General features: G+C 44.9%; 1 protein-coding gene across 1 annotated transcript in view; it reads right to left on the reverse strand.

The window, feature by feature from the left end:
• Positions 1-13,459, reverse strand: part of LOC138281289 (band 4.1-like protein 4B) — a 908,094-nt gene extending 894,635 nt beyond the window's left edge. Inside the window, exon 1 of the mRNA XM_069219594.1 lies at positions 13,401-13,459. Within this exon, the coding sequence (XP_069075695.1) occupies positions 13,401-13,418 (18 nt within the window). The 5' untranslated portion in view covers positions 13,419-13,459. The remainder of the gene's footprint in view (positions 1-13,400) is intronic.
• Between the last annotated feature and the right edge of the window lie 8,897 nt (positions 13,460-22,356).

Here is a 22,356-nt window from a genome sequence, read left to right on the forward strand (position 1 = left end):
GTTAAAGGCAGCATAGTGGAGCTGATCACGCATCAAAGGAAGGCGTGTTGGGATTTGTTTTTTGCTTATGTGTTGGGTCGGTGTCTGAACATCTTCAGCAGAGTGTGTTGCAGCAGAATGTGAAGCTCAAGCAAAAGGTCCATTGCAGCTATCACCCAGAAGTTTTAGGAGTAGTAGAGAGGGCCAATGGTACGATGAAAGCAAAATTAGGCAAGGCGTGCTCTTTGATGTCGTTGAAATGACCAGATGCTCTTCCATTGGTCATACTTAGCATGAGAAGCACCCCTAACAAGAAGACATGCTCCTGGTATTCCATCATCTGCTGCACTTTGGATTATTACTGATGACTTAGTCTTCCATTAGTGCAAACGCTGGGCCGATGTTGTACGTCTACCTCTCACTAGGTGAAGTTTACAATACCTTCTGCAAATACTGAAACCTTCCATGATCTAGAGTGATGTGACTGGCTTCTGATGAAGAGAAGCATGAGAATTGAATGTCTTGATGCTAGATGGAGTGGACCATAACAAGTGATATTCGTGATGTATACTGCTATGAAGTTTGGAGGTTTGCCATATGGGATCCACGCATATCACATGAAACAAGTGTGTACTGCTGAGGAGGAAACTGTGAAACACAAACCATTGATTCAGTAAGTCAAGCTCTAGTTTGTCATATGGATTCAGGGGGGCAAGAACAAAGAGCTCAAAAATAAGAAAAAGAAAAGCAAGAGAATCTAATTCAAGAAAAAGCATTCTATATAAAGTGATGGAAGTTCAGCTGGCAGTGATAGAGCTGATTGACAGAGAAATCAGTGTAGCAGTAATCAGAAGATCATCAAGAATAGGAGTGCTAAACAAAAATGCACTGCTTCTGAATGGGCATATTTGATAAAGATTGTGCCAGAAGAATGGGCATTGACATGAAACAGTGTCAACTTTTGCTTGAAGAATCTCCTTGAAGTAAATAATAAAGGTCTGAGAAATTCTATCTGGAAGCAGAAGTTATAGAAAGAATGCAGACCTTTTCATATCTCATCATAAACTTTACATCCTCAAATTCCTGGAAACCACACTTAAAGCGGTCCGCAAAGAAAACAGCAATGATAGTCAATGGGATCCTCTGCTTTCCTCGCTATGCTGTAGGAGGAATTCTACTATTTTTCGTACCCATAACTAAAGTAACAAGCATTTGCAATGCAATGGGTCTCGTGTTTGCTCGAGTTAGAGCTATTAGCATTGGAAACTCCTAACTGGACTTTTCTTGCCACATAAACTGAAAATGAACAGTAATACAATTTCACATAAGGGAACTGATGTAAAGCGCCACGCCATGAGCGTGAAGGTGACTAATGAAAACAAAAAGACTGGTCCGGTTTCTCCTTTGCATAGTAATAAAAAATTAGCTCAATCTTGCTGTGTAAAACCTTGAATTCACGAAGGAGCGCTAGGATAAACAGTAGAATTAAACTGGTAGTCATGAAAAGCACTCAATTACTGCCCAGCAACATCAAGCTGCCTACAAAATAAGGAGAAAAGGTAGTCCAGAAACCATACAGAAAACATGGAGCCTCGTATGTTTTCAATAGTTGGCCGGTGCGCTCGAGGAGGGCTAAACACTGGAAAATCAAGTGATTTTTTCATGGCAAGCCCACAAACCAACAAAAGTGATGAGTGTGACACGGGCGTGGTTAAAGCCCACAGAGAGTTTACAACAGGGACAGAGCACTTGTGCTCGACCCTAACAATCTACTCGGTTACTAAGTATGGTGCAGACATGTAGAGAATCTCAGGTCTAGGAGTCCCACAGAGAAAACTGTGGAAATCCTTGTTCTTGCAACAACAGTCAGCCTTAATATCAGATCTCCAAGCAGACTGTGCATATACCCAATTGAAATTCAATGCCACAAAATGGCAATACAATATGTGGCAAAAACCAGTAAAGCAATCTCATCCCATCTGACAGATTATGATTGGAAGCAGTTTATCGAACACAACAACAAAGCCATGAAAAGTCAAGTTAGCTGAAGAAGACATTATTTCTATTACTCAAAAGGCTTACAAATCAACAGTGGAAAAATAAATAAAACCTACACAATTGTCAAGAAAGGCAGGAAACAGAAACAGTTAAAAGCAATCCATTGATCGATAACTAAAAGATGCATTTACAGCATTTCATCTCTACAAGGAAGGATGGTCACAAAATCTTTGCCTGGGAAAGATATAACATGCTGGACATCCAAGAATTAAGTTAATAATGGCCTCAAGAATATTATGCAGAGTCGGACTACAATGACAAGTTCCATTAAAAACATTAGCCATAATTTCTTTGAGTGTGAATGGTACTCTAAAAAATACTTTGTGAGGAAATATTACAGAGAGTCACACTAATGACCAATTCACTATGCTTTTATTCCTGCTGGGAGGTGATTTCCCTAAAATCATGCATAAGGGTCTGTCCTTCAAAATCAGACATTTAAAACCTTGCTATCAAAGCTTTAGATGTAAAAAAGAAGAGACCTGAAGTTTAAAAAACATCTATCATTTATTCCCACATTCCTCGAAGATACATTAGCTTACCCCATTACACTTCATCCTTTTCCCCTGTGTACTTAATGGACTTGGCAACAATGGAGGACAGGCACATTATCCTCACCTACAGACTTGACAGGGCCACTATAACGGATCTGTGTGCCCAACTGGAGCCTGACCTGATATCTGCTATCTGTCACCCCATTAGGATTCCCCCTCTTGTGCAAGTTCTACCTGTGCTCCATTTCTTGGCAACTGGTTCTTTCCAAGTGACAGTGGGCTTTGCAGCAGGAATGTCACAGCCAATGTTCTCAAACGTGCTGACCCGAGTATTGTCTGCCTTGATTAAACACATGTGCAGCTAGATTGTTTTCCTACAAGTGGAGGATTTGGCCACAGTGAAGGCTCACTTCTATGCAATGGGATATATCCCCAACATAACTGAGGCAATTGAGGGAACACATATTGCATTTGTCCCCCCCTAGGCAAAATGGACAGGTATTTCGAATTCGAAAAAGCTATCATTCCATGAATGTCCAGATGGTGTGCCTGGTGCACCGGTACATCTCCCATGTCAATGCTAAGTATCCTGGGTCGGTGCATGATGCCTTTATCCTGAGGAATAGCAGCATCCCTAATGTGATGGCCCAAACTACAGAGGTACAGGGTGTGGCTGATAGGTGAGCCCTGGTTCCAACCCAGTGGATGTTGGTGTATGGGTATTGTATAGGTCATATGGGGTGATGCGTGGCTAAATGTTGTGCCTCCATATTTGCAGGTGACCCAGGTTACCCCAACCTATCATGGCTACTGACTCCTGTGAGGAATCCCAGGACAGGGCAGAAGAACGTTACAATGAGGCACTAGGGTGTACAAGAAGGATTATAGAATGTACCTTTGGCCTCCTGAAGGCCAGGTTTTGGTGCCTCCATCTAACAGGTGGATCCCTGTGGTACTCACCTTAAGAAAGTCTGCCAGATCATCATGGCATGCTGCATGTTGCACAACCTTGCCTTGAGAAGCATGTGCCTTTTCTGCAGGAGGAGGAGGCTGGAGATGGCCGTGTGGCAACACTGGACCCTGTGGACAGTGAGGATGAGGAGGCAGAGGATGAAGATGAGGACAACAAAACTGCAGTGATCAGACAATACTTCCAATGACACACAGGTAGGACAGTGCTACTTCACATTTCATTTGCATTATTTTGATTATCTTTGTCACTTGCATGCTGTTATTTCCCACTTCAATGCCCACTCACTGTACCCTTTGATAATTCATTTTGTAGATGTTGGTACCCCACTAGGCTTCTGGTGTGATCACTGCAGCCAACTACAGGTCTTTACAATGTAAACATTACTGTACATTTGTAATGCAATGTGTGAATCTGGTTACACAAATACATATACTGAAATCATTTGACATACTCCATACTTGTATTTTTCCAAAGGGTGTTTATTTAAGTGCTAAGGAGTAGGGGGCAAGTGCATTGGGCTCGGGTGATGATGGAGCAAAGTCCAGGGTATAGTTCCAGACTATTTGTAGCACAGTTGCATTGTCCAAGGAAGGGGAGCAATGGCAGTTCAAGGTGGACAGGGGGACAGAATGGGACACAAGGGTGACATTCAGGTGAGTCTCATTTCTTGGCGGGGTCTTGGCAATAGTCTCTGGCTTCTGCCTGGATCGCAGGGAACGTTTGTGGGGTGATTCTCCTTCTGGCGGGAGAGGGGTGCTGGTGGCCTGTTGGTCCTGTGGCGGGGCCTCCTGTCCACTAATGGCAGCAGAGGTGGAAGGCAGTTCAGTAGTCTGGCTAGTGGCAGGGGCCCGCTGTTGTGAGGCTGCCTCTCTCATAATGTTGGCCATGTCTGCCAGCACCTCTACAATGGAGACCAGGGTGGTGTTAATGGCCTGCAAGTCCTCCCTGGTCCCCTGCAGCCGCCTATTCTCCTGCACGTGGGCCAGGATCTGGCCCAGCGCATCCTGGGAATGTTGGTATGCTCCCAGGATCTCGGTGAGTGTCTCCTGGAGAGTCGGTTCGATGGGCCTGTCCTCCCTCTGGCACACAGCACTCCTCCCAGTTTTCCTATCATCCTGTGCCTCTGTCCCCTGAACCGTGTGCCCACTGCCACTGATCCCAGGTCCCTGATTGTCTTGGGGGCGAGGTGTGCCCTGGGGTCCCTGTAGCAGTGGACACACTGCTGATTGATGTGTTCTTGGAACAGAGGTGTGGGTACGCTGGGTGGGTGCTGTGGTGGTGTTTCCTGATGGGGGAGGCTCTGTGCTGGTATGTGACTGTGGCTGGGTAACTGACTGTCCATAGGGTCCCTGATTGGCCAGGTTGGTCATCCAGATCCAGGCATCCAGAGTTGCTGTCATCACTGTGGGCCTCTTCTGTGGGAGGACTGGATATTGCTGGTACCTCTTCTCCGGTGACATTGTCTGGGGTACCTCTGGGGATGTGAGTGCAGTGTTATTGTTTCTGTGTGTGACAGATTGTGCATTGGTGGGTTGTCCTGTTTGGTTGTATTTGCCCTGGCAGTTTTTACTTGTGTAAATTGGTATGTGATGGGCTAGTAGATTCTCTCTAGTGTTAATGCTTTGGTGATAGGTGTCTATGCAGGTCTGTGAGTGGTGTCCATGCATTGGTACGGCATGCAGGGCTTGGCATTGGGATGAGTGATATGTGATGGTAGGGGGTGTGGGAAGGGGTGGAGTGATGGGAGTGAGGGTGAGTGTGGGCGTATGTGATGGCATGCAGGTAGGGGGGTGATAGTAGTATAGAGTTGACTTACCAGAGTCCAGTCCTCCTGCTACTCCTACCAGGCCCTCAGGATGCATGATTGCCAAGACTTGCTCCTCCCATGTTGTTAGTTGTGGGGGGGGGGGGTGGGGGACCATCAGCAGTTCCCTGTACAGCAAGCTTCTGTCTTGCTGCAATGGAACATACCTTCCCCTGTAGGTCGTTCCACGTCTTCCTGATGTCATCACTGGTTCTGGGGTGCTGTCCCACGGCATTGACCCTGTCCAAGATCCTCCGCCACAGCTCCATCTTCCTAGCATTGGATATCTGCTGGACCTGTGCTCCAAATAGCTGTGGCTCTACCCAGATGATTTTCTCCACCATAACCCTTAGCTCCTCTTCTGAGAATTGGGGGTGTCTTTGTGGTGCCATGGTTGTTGTGTGAGTAGTGTGGGTGAGGGTGTGTAGGGTGATGTAGTGGGGTGTGTGGTTTAAGGTGCGTGGGTGGTGTATAGGTGATGGTGGTATGTGGGTCTCGTCTTGTCTGTAGTCGTGATGTCAGTCTGTTGACAATGATTTGTATTCATAAGGGGTTGTGGGTACTGTGGGTGTATGTTTTATAGTGGTGTGGGTATGTGGGTGTGGTGTGCGTATGGGTGTCAGGTGTGTGTAGTTCGAATTGTCCAATGTGGTATTGTTTTGTATGTGTGTGTGTATTTTGAGTGCTGCGGTGTGTACCGCCAATGGTTTACCACGGTTGAATGTTGGCAGCAGTCAGCATGGCGGTAAGTGGGATTTACCACCAATGTCATAATGAGAGCCTTAATGATGGCTCATGACTTGGAAAGTAGAAAAAAGCTAACAGAATATAAAGTGGATTTAGAGGGATAGAGTTGTTATACCCATGATAAATTTGTTTTACACAGTTCTTTAAGGAAGAGAGCAGAGTGGGTGCTTATGGGACCCTTTTTATAACACAGAATATACATCGCCCCATGCTAAAAAGGGAAACACGCTGCCTCAGTCCATGTTGGAAATGATCCTGCTGTTGAAATGTGTGCACTTTACCTTTTGTAAGCAGATGTAGAGTGCCTGTGCTCCCCCTTTCAACGTGATTATATTGATGCACCTTTGATTGGTATATTTAAATTACCTATAAGCCCCTTGTGTATTATACAAAGTGTAAACAGAACCTGTAAATTAAATGTCACCAGGGGGCTGCAGTACCAATTGTGCCACTCAATGCACTGACAGTGCAAACATGACTTTAGGCCTACTTTGTTTGGCCTGGCCCTACACTATTAAATTGCAGATGAAACCTGTCAAAATAGACCCTTTTCACATGTCACAATTTACCTTTTATATATTAATAAGTCAAAGTACATATTTGACCATAAGGCATGGTAATGGTATTTAAAAATAGGACATGTAAAAGCTTTAACCCTTCTGTGCCCAGGACGTAATGGTTACGTCCTGAGGCACAGTGCTCGTGTGCCCAGGACGTAACCATTACGTCCTGGGCACAGAGCCCAGAGGGAGCGCTAGCCCTCCCTCTTTGGGGTTCCCCCCCAAAACCCCCAAGGCAGGGATGGAAGGGGAAGCCCTTCCCCTTCCATCCCCGACCCTCCCAACCCCCCCTGTGATGTCAGCACGCAATCGCGCGCTGATTGTCACAGAGGCCTCCTCCCATTGCGCTGGAAGCTCAGCTTCCAGTGCGATCGGAAGAGAAATGCTTTGCATTTCTCTCCCGATCACGTGGAGGAGGCCGGAGAGGCTTCAAAGGGAAGGAAATTAATTTCCTTCACTTTGAAGTCTCTCTGAGCATTTCAAAAGCCGGATTGTAAAGCAATCCGGCTTATGAAATGCCCACTAGACACCAGGGATTTCTTTTCCAAAAGGAAACTGGCATGGGGGGAGCAACCCCTTGGGCAAGGGTCGCTCCCAAGGGGGGCATTTTATTTGAAGGCCTTTTCTGCCCCCGCTGGGGGCAGATAGGCCAATTATTAGGCCGATCTGCCCCCAGGGGAGGCACAAAACCTCTAGGCACCAGGGATGACTTTTTTTGTTTTTGTTTGTTTTTTGTTTTGAGAGGTGGGGAGCGACCCCTTAGGCAAGGTTCGCTCCCATAGGGGGCAAATTATATTTAGGCCATTTCTGCCCCCCTTGGGGGCAGATTGGCCTATTTTTATGAGGCCAATCTGTCCCCAAGAGGGACAGAAACCACTATACACCAGGGAGTTTTTTTTGTTCGTGAATTTCACGCAAGGAGAGCGACCCCTTAGGCAAGGGTCGCTCCCCTGGGGGGGAAATTTATTTTAGACCATTTCTGCCCGCTTTGGGGGCAGATCGGCCGATTTTAGGTCAACCTGTCCCCAAGGGGGACAGAAACCACTAGGCACCGGGGATCTTTTTTTTTTGCGCCAATGTCACGCAAGGGGAATGACCGCATAGGCATGTGTTGCTCACCGGGAGGGTAGGCGGCGGAGCGGGGGGGGACATTTATTTTAGCCAATTTCTGCCCCCCTGGGGGCAGATCGGCCCATTGTTATTAGGCCGATCTGCCCCCGGGGGCAGAAACCTCTACGTGCCAGGGCAATTTTTTTTTTAGTTTGTTTGTTTTTTTAGAGATGGGGAGCGACCCATTAAGCAAGGGTCGCTCCCCTGGGGGGCAAATTGTATTTAGACCATGTCTGCCCTCCTTGGGGGCTGATCGGCCGATTTTAGGTCAATCTGCCCCCAAGGGGGGCAGAAACAACTAGGGACCAGGGATTTTTTTTTTGCACCAATGTCACGCAAGGGGAGCGACCCCGTAGGCAAGGGTCGCTCTCCGGGGGTGTTGGGGGGCAAATTTATTTTTGCCCATTTCTTCCCCAACTGGGGGCAGATCGGCCTATTGTTATTAGGCCGATCTGCCCCCAGGGGTGCAGAAACCTCTAGGCGCCAGGGCTAAAAAAAAAATTTTTTTGTTTTCTTTGTTTGTTTTTTTAGAGATGGTGAGCGACCCATTAGGCAAGGGACGCTCCCCCGGGGGGTAAATTGTATTTAGACCATTTCTGCCCCCCTTGGGGGCTGATCGGCCGATTAAGGTCAATCTGCCCCCAAGGGGGGCAGAAACAACTAGGCACCGGGGATCTTTTTTTTGCGCTAATGTCACGCAAGGGGAGCGACCCGTAGGCAAGGGTCGCTCCCCGGGTGGGTTGGAGGGGCAAATTTATTTTAGGCCATTTCTGCCCCCCCCGTGGGGGCACAAACCTCTAGACGCCAGGGCTAATTTTGTTTTGTGTTTTTTTTTTTTTTTTTTTTTTTTTTTTTAGATGGGGAGTGACTCATTAGGCAAGGGCCGCTCCCCTGGGGGCAAATTGTATTTAGACCATTTCTGCCCCCATTGGGGGCAAATCGGCCGATTTTAGGTCAATCTGCCCCAAAGGGGGGCAGAAACAACTAGGCACCTGGGATCTTTTTTTTTGCACCAATGTCTCGCAATGGGAGCGACCCCGTAGGCAAGGGTCGCTCCCCAGGGGGGTTGGGGAGCCGGGGGCAAATTTACTTTAGGCCATTTCTGCCCCCCCCCTGGGAGCAGATCGGCCTATTCTTATTAGGCCGATCAGGCCGCAGGGGGGACAGAAACCTCTAGGCGCCAGGGCTAATTTTTTGTGTGTTTTTTTTTGTTTATTTGTTTTTTTAGAGATGGGGGGCGACCCATTAGGCAAGGCTCGCTCCCCTGGGGGCAAATTGTATTTAGACCATTTCTGCCTCCCTTGGGGCAAATCGGCCGATTTTAGGTCAATCTGCCCCCAAGGGGGGTGGAAACAACTAGGCACCGGGGATCTTTTTTTTTTTGCGCCAATGTCACGCAGGGGGAGCGACCCGTAGGCAAGGGTCGCTCCCCAGGGAGTTTGGGGGGGCAAATTTATTTTAGGCCATTTCTGCCCCCCCTGGGGCCGGCAGAGCTATAGGCAAAAATCCACAGGTAGGCACTTTGCAAAAAACACCTCTGTTTTCTGTGAAAAAATTTGGTGTGTCCACGTTGTGTTTTGGGCCATTTCCTTTCATGGGCGCTAGGCCTACCCACACAAGCGAGGTACCATTTTTATCGGGAGACTTAGGGAAACGCTGTGTGGAAGGAAATTTGTGGCTCCTCTCAGATTCCAGAACTTTCTGTCACCGAAATGAGAGGAAAAAGTGTTTTTTTGGCCAAATTTTGAGATTTGCAAAGGATTCTGGGTAACAGAACCTGGTCAGAGCCCCACAAGTCACCCCATCTTGGATTCCCCTAGGTGTCTAGTTTTAACAAATGCGCTGGTTTGCTAGGTTTCCCCAGGTGCTGGCTGAGCTAGAGGCCAAAATCCACAGGTAGGCACTTTGTAAAAAACACCTCTGTTTTCGGTGAAAAAATTTGATGTGTCCACGTTGTGTTTTGGGCCATTTCCTTTCGTGGGCGCTAGGCCTACCCACAACAGTGAGGTACCATTTTTATCGGGGGACTTGAGGGAACGCTGGGTAGAAGGAAATTTGTGTCTCCTCTTAGATTCCAGAACTTTCTGTCACAGAAATGTGAGGAAAAGGTGTTTTTTTGGGTCAAATTTTGAGGTTTGTAAAGGATTCTGGGTAACAGGACCTGGTCAGACCCCACAAGTCACCCCATCTTAGATTCCCCTAGGTGTGTAGTTTTCAAAAATGTGCTGGTCTGCTAGGTTTCCCCAGGTGCCGGCTGAGCTAGAGGCCAAAATCCACAGGTTGGCACTTTGCAAAAAACACCTCTGTTTTCTGTGAAAAAATGTGAGGTGTCCACGTTGTGTTTTGGGCCATTTCCTTTCATGGGAGCTAGGCCTACCCACACCAGTGAGGTACCATATTTATCTGGAGACTTAGGGGAACACTGCGTAGAAGGAAATTTGTGGCTCCTCTCAGATGCCAGAACTTTCTGTCACCGAATTGTGAGGAAAAAGTGTTTTTTTGGTCAAATTTTGAGATTTGCAAAGCATTCTGGGTAACAGAACCTGGTCAGAGCCCCACAAGTCACCCCATCTTGGATTCCCCTAGGTGTCTAGTTTTAAAAAATGCGCTGGTTTGCTAGGTTTCCCCAGGTGCCGGCTGAGCTAGAGGCCAAAATCCACAGGTAGGCACTTTGTAAAAAACACCTCTGTTTTCGGTGAAAAAATTTGATGTGTCCACGTTGTGTTTTGGGCCATTTCCTTTCGTTGGCGCTAGGCCTACCCACACCAGTGAGGTACCATTTTTATCGGGGGACTTGAGGGAACGCTGGGAAGAAGGACATTTGTGGCTCCTCTTAGATTCCAGAACTTTCTGTCACTGAAATGACAGGAAAAAGTGTTTTTTTGGTCAAAGTTTGAGGTTTGCAAAGGATTCTGGGTAACAGAACCTGGTCAGAGCCCCACAAGTCACCCCATCTTGGATTCCCCTAGGTGTCTAGTTTTAAAAAATGTGATGGTTTGCTAGGTTTCCCCAGGTTCCGGCTGAGCTAGAGGCCAAAATCCACAGGTTGGCACTTTGCAAAAAACACCTCTGTTTTCTGTGAAAAAATGTGATATGTCCACGTTGTGTTTTTGGCCATTTTCCTTTCATGGGTGCTAGGCCTACCCACACCAGTGAGGTACCATTTTTATCTGGAGACTTGGGGGAACGCTGAGTGGAAGGAAATTTGTGGCTCCTCTCAGATTCCAGAACTTTCTGTCACCGAAATGTGAGGAAAAAGTGTTTTTTTGGTCAAATTTTGAGGTTTGCAAAGGATTCTGGGTAACAGAACCTTGTCAGAGCCCCACAAGTCACACCATCTTGGATTCCCCTAGGTGCCTAGTTTTCAAAAATCCTCTGGTTTGCTAGGTTTCCCCAGGTGCCGGCTGAGCTAGAGGCCAAAATCCACAGGTAGGCACTTTGCAAAAAAACCTCTGTTTTCTGTGAAAAAATGTGATGTGTCCACGTTGTGTTTTGAGCCATTTCCTTTCGTGGGCGCTAGGCATACCCACACAAGTGAGGTACCATTTTTATCGGGAGACTTGGGGGAACACAGAATAGAAAAACAAGTGTTATTGCCCAGTGTCTTTCTCTACATTTTTTCCTTCCAGATGTAAGGCAGTGTGTAAAAAAGACATCTATTTGAGAAATGCCTTGTAATTCACATGCTAGTATGGGCATCCCAGAATTCAGAGATGTGCAAATAACCACTGTTTCTCAACACCTTATCTTGTGGCCATTTTGGAAATACAAAGGTTTTCTTGATACCTATTTTTCACTTTTTATATTTCAGCAAATGAATTGCTGTGTACCCGGTATTGAATAAAAACCCATTGCAAGGTGCAGCTCATTTATTGGCTCTGGGTACCTAGAGTTCTTGATAAAACTACAAGCCCTATATATCCCCGCAACCAAAAGAGTCCAGCTGACGTAACAGTATATTGCTTTCCAAAATCTAGCATCACAGGAAAAAGTTACAGCGTAAAATATGGAAATAACTTGCTGTTTTTTTCACCTCAATTTCAATATATTTTTATTTCAGCTGTTATTTTCTGTGGAAACACTTGTAGGATGTACACAAATGACCCCTTGCTGAATTCAGAATTTTGTCTACTTTTCAGAAATATTTTGCATTCTGGGATCCAGCATTGGTTTCTCACCCATTTCGGTCACTAACTGGAAGGAGGCTGAAAGCACAAAAAATAGTAAAAATGGGGTATGTCCCAGTAAAATGTCAAAATTGTATTAAAAATTTGGGTTTTCCAATTCCTGAAAGCTGGGAAGATGGTGATCTTGCCACCGCAAACCCTTTGTTGATGCCATTTTCAGGGAAAAAACCACGAGCTGCCTTCTGCAGCCCTTTTTTCCAATAAAAAAAAAATAAAAAAAATCACTGTATTTTGGCTAGTTTCTTGGTCTCCTTCAGGGGAACCCACAAAGTCTGGGAACCTCTAAAATCCCTAGGATGTTAGAAAAAAAGGACGCAAATTTGGCGTGGGCAGCTTATGTGAACAGAAAGTTATGAGGGCCTAAGCGCGAACTGCCCCAAATAGCCAAAAAAAGGCTCAGCACAGGAGGGGGGAAAGGCCTGGCAGCGGATGGGTTAATGTTACACATACCCTTATAGTGAAAAGGCCAAAGGATTTTTTTTCACTGTAGCAAGGCTGGATGTTCCAAAGTAAAGCTTTGGGATGTAATGTTACATTTAATAATGTTATCTATGCCTAGAAAGCTACTAGAAATTTCATTTTTGGACTTTTTGAAATATTTATCACAAGCTCAATTCGCTGGTGAAATCAGATTTGCAATAAATATTTTGGAAATGATTCTTTAAGAAAGTTACCTTTGCCTGCCAAAAGTCTCCAGAAGCCCATTTGCAGGAGCTCCAACCTGAAACCTTGATTAGGTGTGAAAACTGCTCCCTGAGCAGAAGAAAGGCCTTGGGTGTATGAAGGTGTGTCTGTTCCTCTGAGTGGATGACCATCTAGGCTGTGGCTCTGTTGGAATCCTATCTGTCTGCAATTCTCATAGTGGCAATGTATAGGTGTCGGGATGTTGATCGATAACGCTTCTGTTATCATGGTGTCAGCCTCAAGACTCAGCTAGTCAGGCATTTGCTGCTGGCTGGTCGAGAGGAATACCACTTCGTGAGAAGTTGCGTACAAATAAATAATTAAAGATTACTTTATGGTTAAAGAGGTATTCTTATTCACACCATAAATTTGGAGATAACTGACAGCTAAGGGGAGCAGACTCTTCATGTGTGGAAGTGAACCTACATGCAGAAAAGGAAATTATAAGACAAGTGGTAGTGTGCAGAGCGATTAGTTAAAGCGCAGCGTTGGTAATTTTACACATTTGGTGGAGTAAAACAAGAGCCCATATGTACTTAATCACAAGCAAATGTCTAACAAAAACATAGACTAGTTTAACAGCATTTGTCTCAGCACTGTTAGAAATTGAGTGACCAGTCATTTAACCATTCAATAAGGGTTGCTAAGCTCATCGCTTAACACTGATAAACAAGAATCACAAATTTGATGCTACTTCATTTGAGTCGAATGGGATCCAGTGATATCAAATAAACAGCTGGGGGACTGTGTGACATGTTCAGTGACTGCTGAAGTTTCAAAAAAATATGATAAATATAAAATTACCTTGCTTAATAAATTCATCAGGAATCTTTCAAGAAGTATACAGTGCTCCGTTGTGAGAGAAGGAGAAAGCGCAGAACAGCACATTACTCACTCATCAAGCCTAATTTGTTAAAGGGGAAGTACTTCAAACGTGGACACGCCCATTAAAGGGGAGTTTGTTCTTTTGGAGCCGTGTACTGTACTCCATTTTGAGATATAGAACAAATGCAAAGCAGTTTACTACTCACTCATAAAGCCACAGTTAACAGCAAATACGTTAATTAAAGAGGAGTTTGTTCTTTTGGAGTTGTGTACTGTACTCCATTTTGAGATATAGAACAAATGCAAAGCAGCTTACTACTCACACATAAAGCCACATTTAACAGCAAATAGGTTAATTAAAGGGGAGTTTGTTCATTATACTTATCCAAAGTAAATGTTTAATTCTTATGGAATACAAGGAAAAATAGACAGAAGACAATTTAGAGATTGGTTTTTGGCATATTCAAGTGAAAAGAAACCTGAATCAATCTATGAATATCACTGTGATTTCACCACTCCCATCTTTCCTATCGCAACCAGGAGCACCACATATAGAATGGGATGAATGGGTGGAAATGTTCGATAACTACTTAGAAGCTAAGGATGGTCAAGACTTTAGACATTAGTAGGAAATGAGCAATGATGCAGAGTACCCTGGGAAATGAAGGTCAACACATATTTAAATACCTTCCTATTGCCCAGAACAACGAAGGTCAGCCAATTAAAAATGTTTATTTAGAAGCACGAAAATTATTAGAACAAGGTTCACAAAGGAGACAAGTGTGGTGATGAGGAGGTACAAATTCAATACTCAACCTCAGAGAGTGGGTGAATCCATAGATGACTTTGTAACAAGACTTTGGAAACTGTCACTCAAATGCAGGTTTGGAGCAATGATGGAGGAGATGATAAGAGACCAGCTCATCATTCAATGTAGGAGTAGAAAGACACAAGAACATTTGTGGGCTGCGAAAAAACCATCTTTGAGGGACGCCATTGAAATTGCGAAAATTAGAGAGGAATCGGAATACTGTATGAAGGAGATGGAACGTAGAGATGACAGAGGAGACATCAAGGGAGGGATTGAAACGTTGACTGTAGACAAGGTTGATGAAGAAATAGCAGTGACTAACAAAGGAAATTCGAGAGGAAGAAGAAAATTTGTTCATGGAAACCAAAACTATGGAAATAAGTCAAATAGCAGAACATGTGGAAAATGTGGGAGTGTCTATCACGTGTCTGATAAAAAAAAAGTGTTATGCTATTGGAAAAGAGTGTAGACATTGTGGCCGCAAAGGTCATTTTGCCAAAATATGTAGGGAGGCTGACAAAAGTAAAGTAGCAGCATTAACAGGGATATACCCTGTGTAGACATTTTTAAAGTCCTGACAGATTTAATGAATAAAGGAATTTTACAGATTTGAGAATATAACAATGAAAATAAGAGAAGAAAGAGACCTAGTGCATATTTTTTACCATTAAAGGAAGGAAGAAAGAATTAATGGTAGATTCTGGATCATTGTACACCATCATTCCCAAAGGTGTGTTTAGGAAAGAGTGGCCAAATGTAATATTACTGCCCAGAGATATAAATCCAGGAGGATATCAAAGGGAACAGATATATCTAGGGTTTATGCACACAGACATTCAGTTTAAGAATAGATGTGCTAAAGTGTATGTAGCAGAATCTGGATTACCAATACTGGGTTGGTTTCACCAGTATGATCTACACATAAAAATTGACCCACATGCAGCAGATCAGGTAATGGTAGTAGAGAAACTGACGGAGATATATTGGAAGGTGTCAAGGAGGTGTTCAAGGAAGAAATGGGACAACTAAAGTGGTATGTGCACAAAATTTGAATGAAACATGGTACTGTACCAATTCAACATAAAGTCAGGAGAGTTCCTATTAAGACAAGGGGAGAGGTGATTGCAGCGTTGCCATGGCAGATTGAGACCACTGGCACCGCCAGGCCATCAGTAACGTGTCAGTGCTGGGGGTCCGACCGTGGCGCGTTTGCCACGGTTGTAATGTGGAGGCCAGATGCTACATCTTCAAGCACTTATGAGGAAGGGGATGGAGTAATCATGGCATGATAATCAGCAAAAATGTTTTAATGATATAAAGGAGGAAATTTGTGAAGCATGTATTCTTGCACCTTTTGATGTTAATAAGGAAATAATTGTCACAGTTGATGCCAGTGATGTAGGCATTTGAGTTGTGTTATCCCAGAAAACTGGCTCTTCTGAAAAAACTGTTGCATTCGCTTCACACTGGCCGTGGAACGCCATTACACTGTGATAGAGAAAGAAACTTTGGTAGCAGCTTGGGGCATAGCATATTTTAGAACATATGTGTGGGGACACAACATCATTCTTTGCACTGATCAGAAGACTTTGAGAAAAGTTTTGTCTCCGGAAGGGGCAGGGAAAGGTTCAGCGAGGCTTGCAAGATTTGCCTCAAAATTGCAAGAATATAATTTCAGTGTTGAGTACATTCCGGGTTGGAGGAATGTACAAGCTGATTGTCTATAGTGGCTTCCATTAGACTGGAAGTGTGTAGATGAGGAAGATGTACACAAAGGTGAGAGAGAGGGAGCAGTGGCTAGTGTGGAGGACATAGTTCTATGGAGTTGAAAAGCTATTAACAAAACAGAGTGGTCTTGTGCCATGGAAGAGGATGAGGTATTAAAGAAAGTACAGGTAATGATAAAAAGGGGGAGAAGAGAGAGTACTCTGTCCAATGTTTTGAGACCATTCAACAAAGTCCTAGATGAGTTATCGAGAGTTGCTGATCAAATTAGTATGAGTGGTGAAAAGATTGTTCCGCCCATGAGAGTTTGGAAGAGATTGTTTAATATTGCCCACGAAGGTCAGACGTTTACAAAGAACAGACTACAAATTGAATTTTGGTGGCCAGGCATGGATGGGGATGTGGTATTGTGGATTGAACGATGCGTGGAATGCAAAGCGTGTGAGAAGAGGCTAAGAGTGGGTCCCCAAAATGTATCAAGCTGTATTCATGATCCAGGTCAAGCATGGCATACTGTTTTTCTGGAGTTCATTGGTCCCATGGCAGGTATCAGTCATAACAAAAGAGTTGGCCTAGTGTTAGTCGATGTATGTTCCAGGTGATTAATTGTGAAATGAATTCCAGAAATTACTACGAGAATTACGGTGTGTGAGTTGTGAAATATTTTCAGAGAAGAAGGTTAACCTGCAGTACTTATAACAGACAATGGTATGCAATTAACTTTCCATGAGATGAAAAGCTTCTAGAATGACTGTGGTATCAAACATACGTGTACAGCACATTAAAATCCCCAAGCCAATGGGATTGTGGAGAGAGCCAACTGTATGGTCAAGGGAGTGTTGCCATTGGCCTTGGCCAATATTATGAATGTGGAAGAAGTGGTTTCTGATTTAGTGTGGGCTTATCGCACCACAGAAAATTCTACTACTAAAGTAGTGCCATTTTGCCTTATGAGAGAAAGAAAACCTGCTTCTAAGCTCACATCATACTGGGCAAGAGAACTGATTGAAGGTAGAGAGAGTACAATTGGTGGTAATATTGAAACTCCTAGTGCAAATAAGAATAAATGAGAAATGTACCCAGGAGGTTGGGTCAAACTATGGTCGGGCGCATTAGGAGTGGTCTGAGCAAATACAACTGACCTTTTCAGGTTAAAGAGGTACATACATGGTATGTGGTCTTGGCCAATGGTCAAAAGTGGAATTTGCGCTTGGGTGGCAAAAGTTTGTTCCACTGATAAATAACGAGGGAGGAGAGATGGTGAAGATGCTTGTAGTGGTTATATGTTAATCCATGAATGAGAAAAACTTGATAGAGCAGTTATGAGTAATGAAGTGAGAGTTAGAGGTTCGGGGGCACAATGTAGAAAGTCTTAGGCTCATTTCACAAGACACAGATAGACTATTTTAGGCAATAAGAATGAGAAAGTACCCTAGTTATTTCTATGAGTATGCAATGGATTGAATGTTTGTTAACATTCTATATTTGTTGTTTTATTATATTTTGCTATGAGCCTTAGTGATTTTATGAAATTGTACCATTTATGTAATTTACTTTATAGGTTATCTGGATTCATGCATTTCTCCATTACTCAGGTGTTATTTGTATTTAGTTAACTTTGTAAGAATGAGTTATGCGCTATATTAATATTTAGTGTACGTTATCATTTTGCTTGTCCTTTAAGTGTGAAGGAAGGTGGGTATGTTGTAATCTCATCTGTCTACAATTATCGTAGTGGATATGCACAAGTCTCGGAATGTTGATCTATAATGATTCTGTTGTCATGGTGTCAGACTCTGGACTCAGCTAGTCCAGCAGTTGCCGCTGGCTGGTCGAGAGGGACACCACGACATGAAGAGTTGTGTACAAATAAATAATTACAGATTGATTTATGTTTGAAGATGCATTCTTATTCACTACAAGCCTGCAACTTGATGAACTTCAAAGACGCCTAGTTTTAGAAATGACCCTTTCTGTTGCAGGCAAATGTTAGCTAAAAGCTTGTCAGGCCCCTTGTTTGTCCCCCCAGCCAGATAGTCACCAACCCCAGTAGAAGATGAGCTCCACCCAGAATTGGTTTAGAATGACCACAGAGGAAAGGTTGCTCATTTTCTCATCACCTTTGGGGTGATCGCACAGGCTCTGCACAAAGAGAACACCGTTATACCATCTTGGATTTCAGCATGGAGTGACACTGTGGGGCTGTTTGCAGTTGGACGCAAAGCAAGTGCAGCACAATTGGGTAGGGTTAGGTCTGGGATCTTTCACCCGATTGGTAAGGGAAGAGCTAGGAGTCACCACATGCTTTTCCCAGGCATAACTGTAGCATCCCAATACCCTACTCAGAACACTTTCTGGACCTGTGGAAGAAGAGAAGAGAGCTAGTCCTGCAGTTTGTGACCTGAGAAAAGGTCTCCCTCTTGTACCCAGGTCAAGAAGTGGACTCCAAAGGTCATAAAGCCGACCCCCTGTTCAAGCTACAGGGATACACAAGCTAAAGAGTCCTTTTTTGCAAATGCCTAACTGACTAGTTCCAACTGGACATGGCCTGGAAGAACCTGCTGCTGGCCTCTGCTGGAGTGAGCCTTGACCCCCAAGTGCTGTTCTCAAGGTCCTTTACCCTTGGCTGGTGTCAAAGTGTACTCCTCCTAACACTTCCTGGAACATGGCACTGTGAATCTTTTTGGCTTCAAGAATCTCCAGGGGACTGGGATCAACATGCCAAGCTGATTCCCCGAAGTTGCATTGCCCATGGGCCAAAGATTTAGGTCACTCCCACTCTGAACTTTTCACCAGCAGTAAATTGGATTCACTAGGACCTCGCTGATAAGGTATCTGGGCTTATGGAGTCCTTTTTGGCTTCTGTCTGAACCCTTGGGACATTCCTTCAGTGCAAAATTTAAATTTCTCTCTCTCAAAGCTTTCCTACCTAAAGTCAAGAGCTCCACCTGGACCTTGTCCAGCGGCTATCCAACATTGTAGAGCCCTCTTCAACCACAGCCTGCTGCTTTACCACAATGAAGATGTTTTGACTTCCATTTCAGAGCCTAAAACTTACAACCGGGGCAAACTTAGGCCCATATTTATACTTTTTGACACAAACCAGCGCCGGTGCTGGTTTGCGTAAAAAAATGTACCGCCGGCTAATGGCATTCCTACGCGCCATGCGGGCGCCTTATTTAAGGATTGCCGTTAGCCGGTGCTGCGGGCTGGTCAGAGTAAAAAAAAATGACTCACACCAGGCAGCGCTGGCTTAGAGGAAAATGGGGGTTGTGCGTAAAAAAATGGCAAAAGTCAGGTTTGAGTCAAAAATCATGGCTCAAACTGGACTTGCACCATTTTATGGCACACACCCCCATTGAAATTACTCCTCTCTTAGCAAAGACAGGATTCATGCCCCCTTGCCCTATGGCCATACCCAGGGAACTTCTGTCCCCTGGGCATGACCATTGGGCACAGTGGCATGTAGGGGGGCCCAAATTAGGCCCCCCCATGCCACTTTAAAAAATAGAAAAATAATACTTACCTCAAATTACCTGTACTTACCTGGGATGGGTCCCCCCATCCATGGGTGTCCTCCTGAGGTGGGTGAGGGTGGCAGGGGGTGTCCCTGGGGGCAGGGAAGGGCATCTCTGGACTGCTTCCATGGTCTGTGACCATGGAAGTGAGCCCACAGGTCCCTTAACACTTGCCCTCACCCAGGCATTAAAAAACGGCGCCCATCAGGCTGTGCACCGTTTTTCAAGGCCCCTCCCTCCTGTGCGTCAAATTGACACAGTAGTATAAATAAGGCGCACAGACCTTAAAGTCATTTTTTGGACAGGAACGCCTACCTTGCTTGTCATTAACGCAAGGCGGTTTCCCGCAACCAAACAATGACGCACACAGAGGTTTTTTTACATCCGCGGGGTCGGGCGTCATAGTCTAAATATGGGGCAAGGTTTTGCGCCAAATGTGCGTCAAAATGTTTGACGTACATTCAGCGCAAACAGAGTATAAACATGCCCCTTAGTTTCTGTATCCGACCTTCGCTCCATTACAGACAACCTTAACTTGCACCTAGGTACCAGTCTAGCACAACCAAATAAGCACAGTAGTCACATAATGCTTTTTGGCACTATCTTTACTCTTAGGGCCTGATATTGAACTTGGCAGGTGGGTTATTCCATCACAACAGTGATGGATGTCTGGTCCATAGAAATCTAATTCCCATTATATCCAATGTGATTTAGATTTCAGAGGATGGGACATCCATCACTTCTGTTATGGAGTGACACATCCGCAAAGTTCTAAACCAGGACCTTAGGGGCATATTTATACTCCGTTTGCGCCGAATTAGCGTCGTTTTTTTCGACGCAAATTCGGTGCAAAATTAACGCCATATTTATACTTTGCCGTTAGATGCGTCTAGCGCCAAAGTAGGAGTAAAGAGCGTCATTTTTTTGCGTGAACGCCTTCATTGCGTTAATGAGATGCAAGGTAGGTGTTCCCGTCCAAAAAAATGACTGCGACGCAAATGCGTCGTATTTATACTCCCGGGCAAAAATCACGCCCGGGAGTGGGCGGGTCAAAAAACCCCGCATTTGCGCCGCTTTTTAACGCCTGGGTCAGGGCAGGCGTTAAGGGACCTGTGGGCTCAAAATGAGCCCACAGCTGCCCTCCCATGCCCCCAGGGACCCCCCCTGCCACCCTTGCCCACCCCAGGAGGACACCCAAGGATGGAGGGACCCACCCCAGGGACATTCAGGTAAGTTCAGGTAAGTATAAATATTTTTATTTTTATATTTTTTTTGTGGCATAGGGGGGCCTGATTTGTGCCCCCCTACATGCCACAATGCCCAATGACCATGCCCAGGGGACAGAAGTCCCCTGGGCATGGCCATTGGGCAAGGGGGCATGACTCCTGTGTTTACTAAGACAGGAGTCATGTAAATGGCGTCTGGGCGTCATTAAAAATGGCGCAAATTGGGTGGAGGCGATTTTTTAGCGTCAACCTGACTTGCACCATTTTTAAGACGCCCTAACGCCATTTTTCCCTACGCCGGCGCTGCCTGGTGTACGTGGTTTTTTTCCACGCACACCAGGCAGCGCCGGTCTGCTTGCGCCGGCTAACGCCATTCAATAAATACGGCGCCTGCATGGCGCTTCAGAATGGCGTTAGCCGGCGCAAAAATTTTTGACGCTAAACTGCGTTAGCGCAGTTTAGCGTCAAAAAGTATAAATACGGGCCTTAGTCTTTAAAGATTTATAACATAATTTCCCTTATTGGTTTCTTGTCATTTTGATGTTTATATCTTAGAATGTACTTTGTTTGTAAATTTGGTTGGGATTTTTCTTCTTTTATGTTTTGACTTTATAACTGTTTTGGTTCTGTGTACATACTTTACACATAGCTTCTAATTCTAATAAGGAAGGCTGAACTCAAGTTAATTAACTGACTTTAGGTTATTATTTGAGGTGGAAACACACTGCATACAACAAGCACCACAATTTGTTACAGTCCACATCATGTTAGTGACATGAGCACAGAGGTAATATTATACAATTACTGATAATTTGCTGGCAAACAAAAAAATAAAACTGATAATCTTTTGGCCCACTAAGGTCAGCGTCCATTTATTGTGGGTCATGAGCTATATGCCAACAAAAATTATTTCCTCAAAAAATATATAGATCTTTTTATATATAAAAAAAATTCCTGCAGCAACTTAAAAGCATTTAGGGGGTCATTCTGACCTCGGCGGTAAAAGGCTCTTACCGCCGGTCAGAAGTCCGCCATTCTACCGCCGCGGCAAACCGCCACGGTCATTCTGACCCACAACTTCCAAACCGCCAAAAACCCGACATCCACGGAAGGCCGCCTCATCAGCGGTCAGCGATAAACTGGAGATGACCAAACCTCCACCGTCACGCCAACACGAACACGCCCATGCCATTACGACCCACGAATCCACGCGGCGGTCTTTCAACCGCGGTATTCCATTGGCGGTACACACCGCCACGGTCAAAATACACACACCTTTACAAAACACAGCCACATTGGACAATTCGAAATACACACACCTGATACACATACACACACCACTCCCACACATCCAATCAACTATAAAACACACACCCACATCACCCACAAACCCCCACTACTAGAAATTCGGAGAGAAGGCGAGAGAGAGAGAGAGAGAGAGAGAGAGAGAGAGCACAGCTATCGCAAACCCCAACACACAGAGGAACACAACATCATCACCCACACCACATCCACGCACAAAACACTACACACCACCACACACACCACACTCATCACCACAAACACCACCCCACACCACTCCATGGCACCCCAAAGACACCCCAGGTTCTCGGACCAAGAACTCAGGGTCATGGTGGAGGAAATAATCAGGGTAG

This window comes from Pleurodeles waltl, chromosome 2_2 (genome assembly GCF_031143425.1).
Source record: "Pleurodeles waltl isolate 20211129_DDA chromosome 2_2, aPleWal1.hap1.20221129, whole genome shotgun sequence".
NCBI lineage: Eukaryota > Metazoa > Chordata > Amphibia > Caudata > Salamandridae > Pleurodeles > Pleurodeles waltl.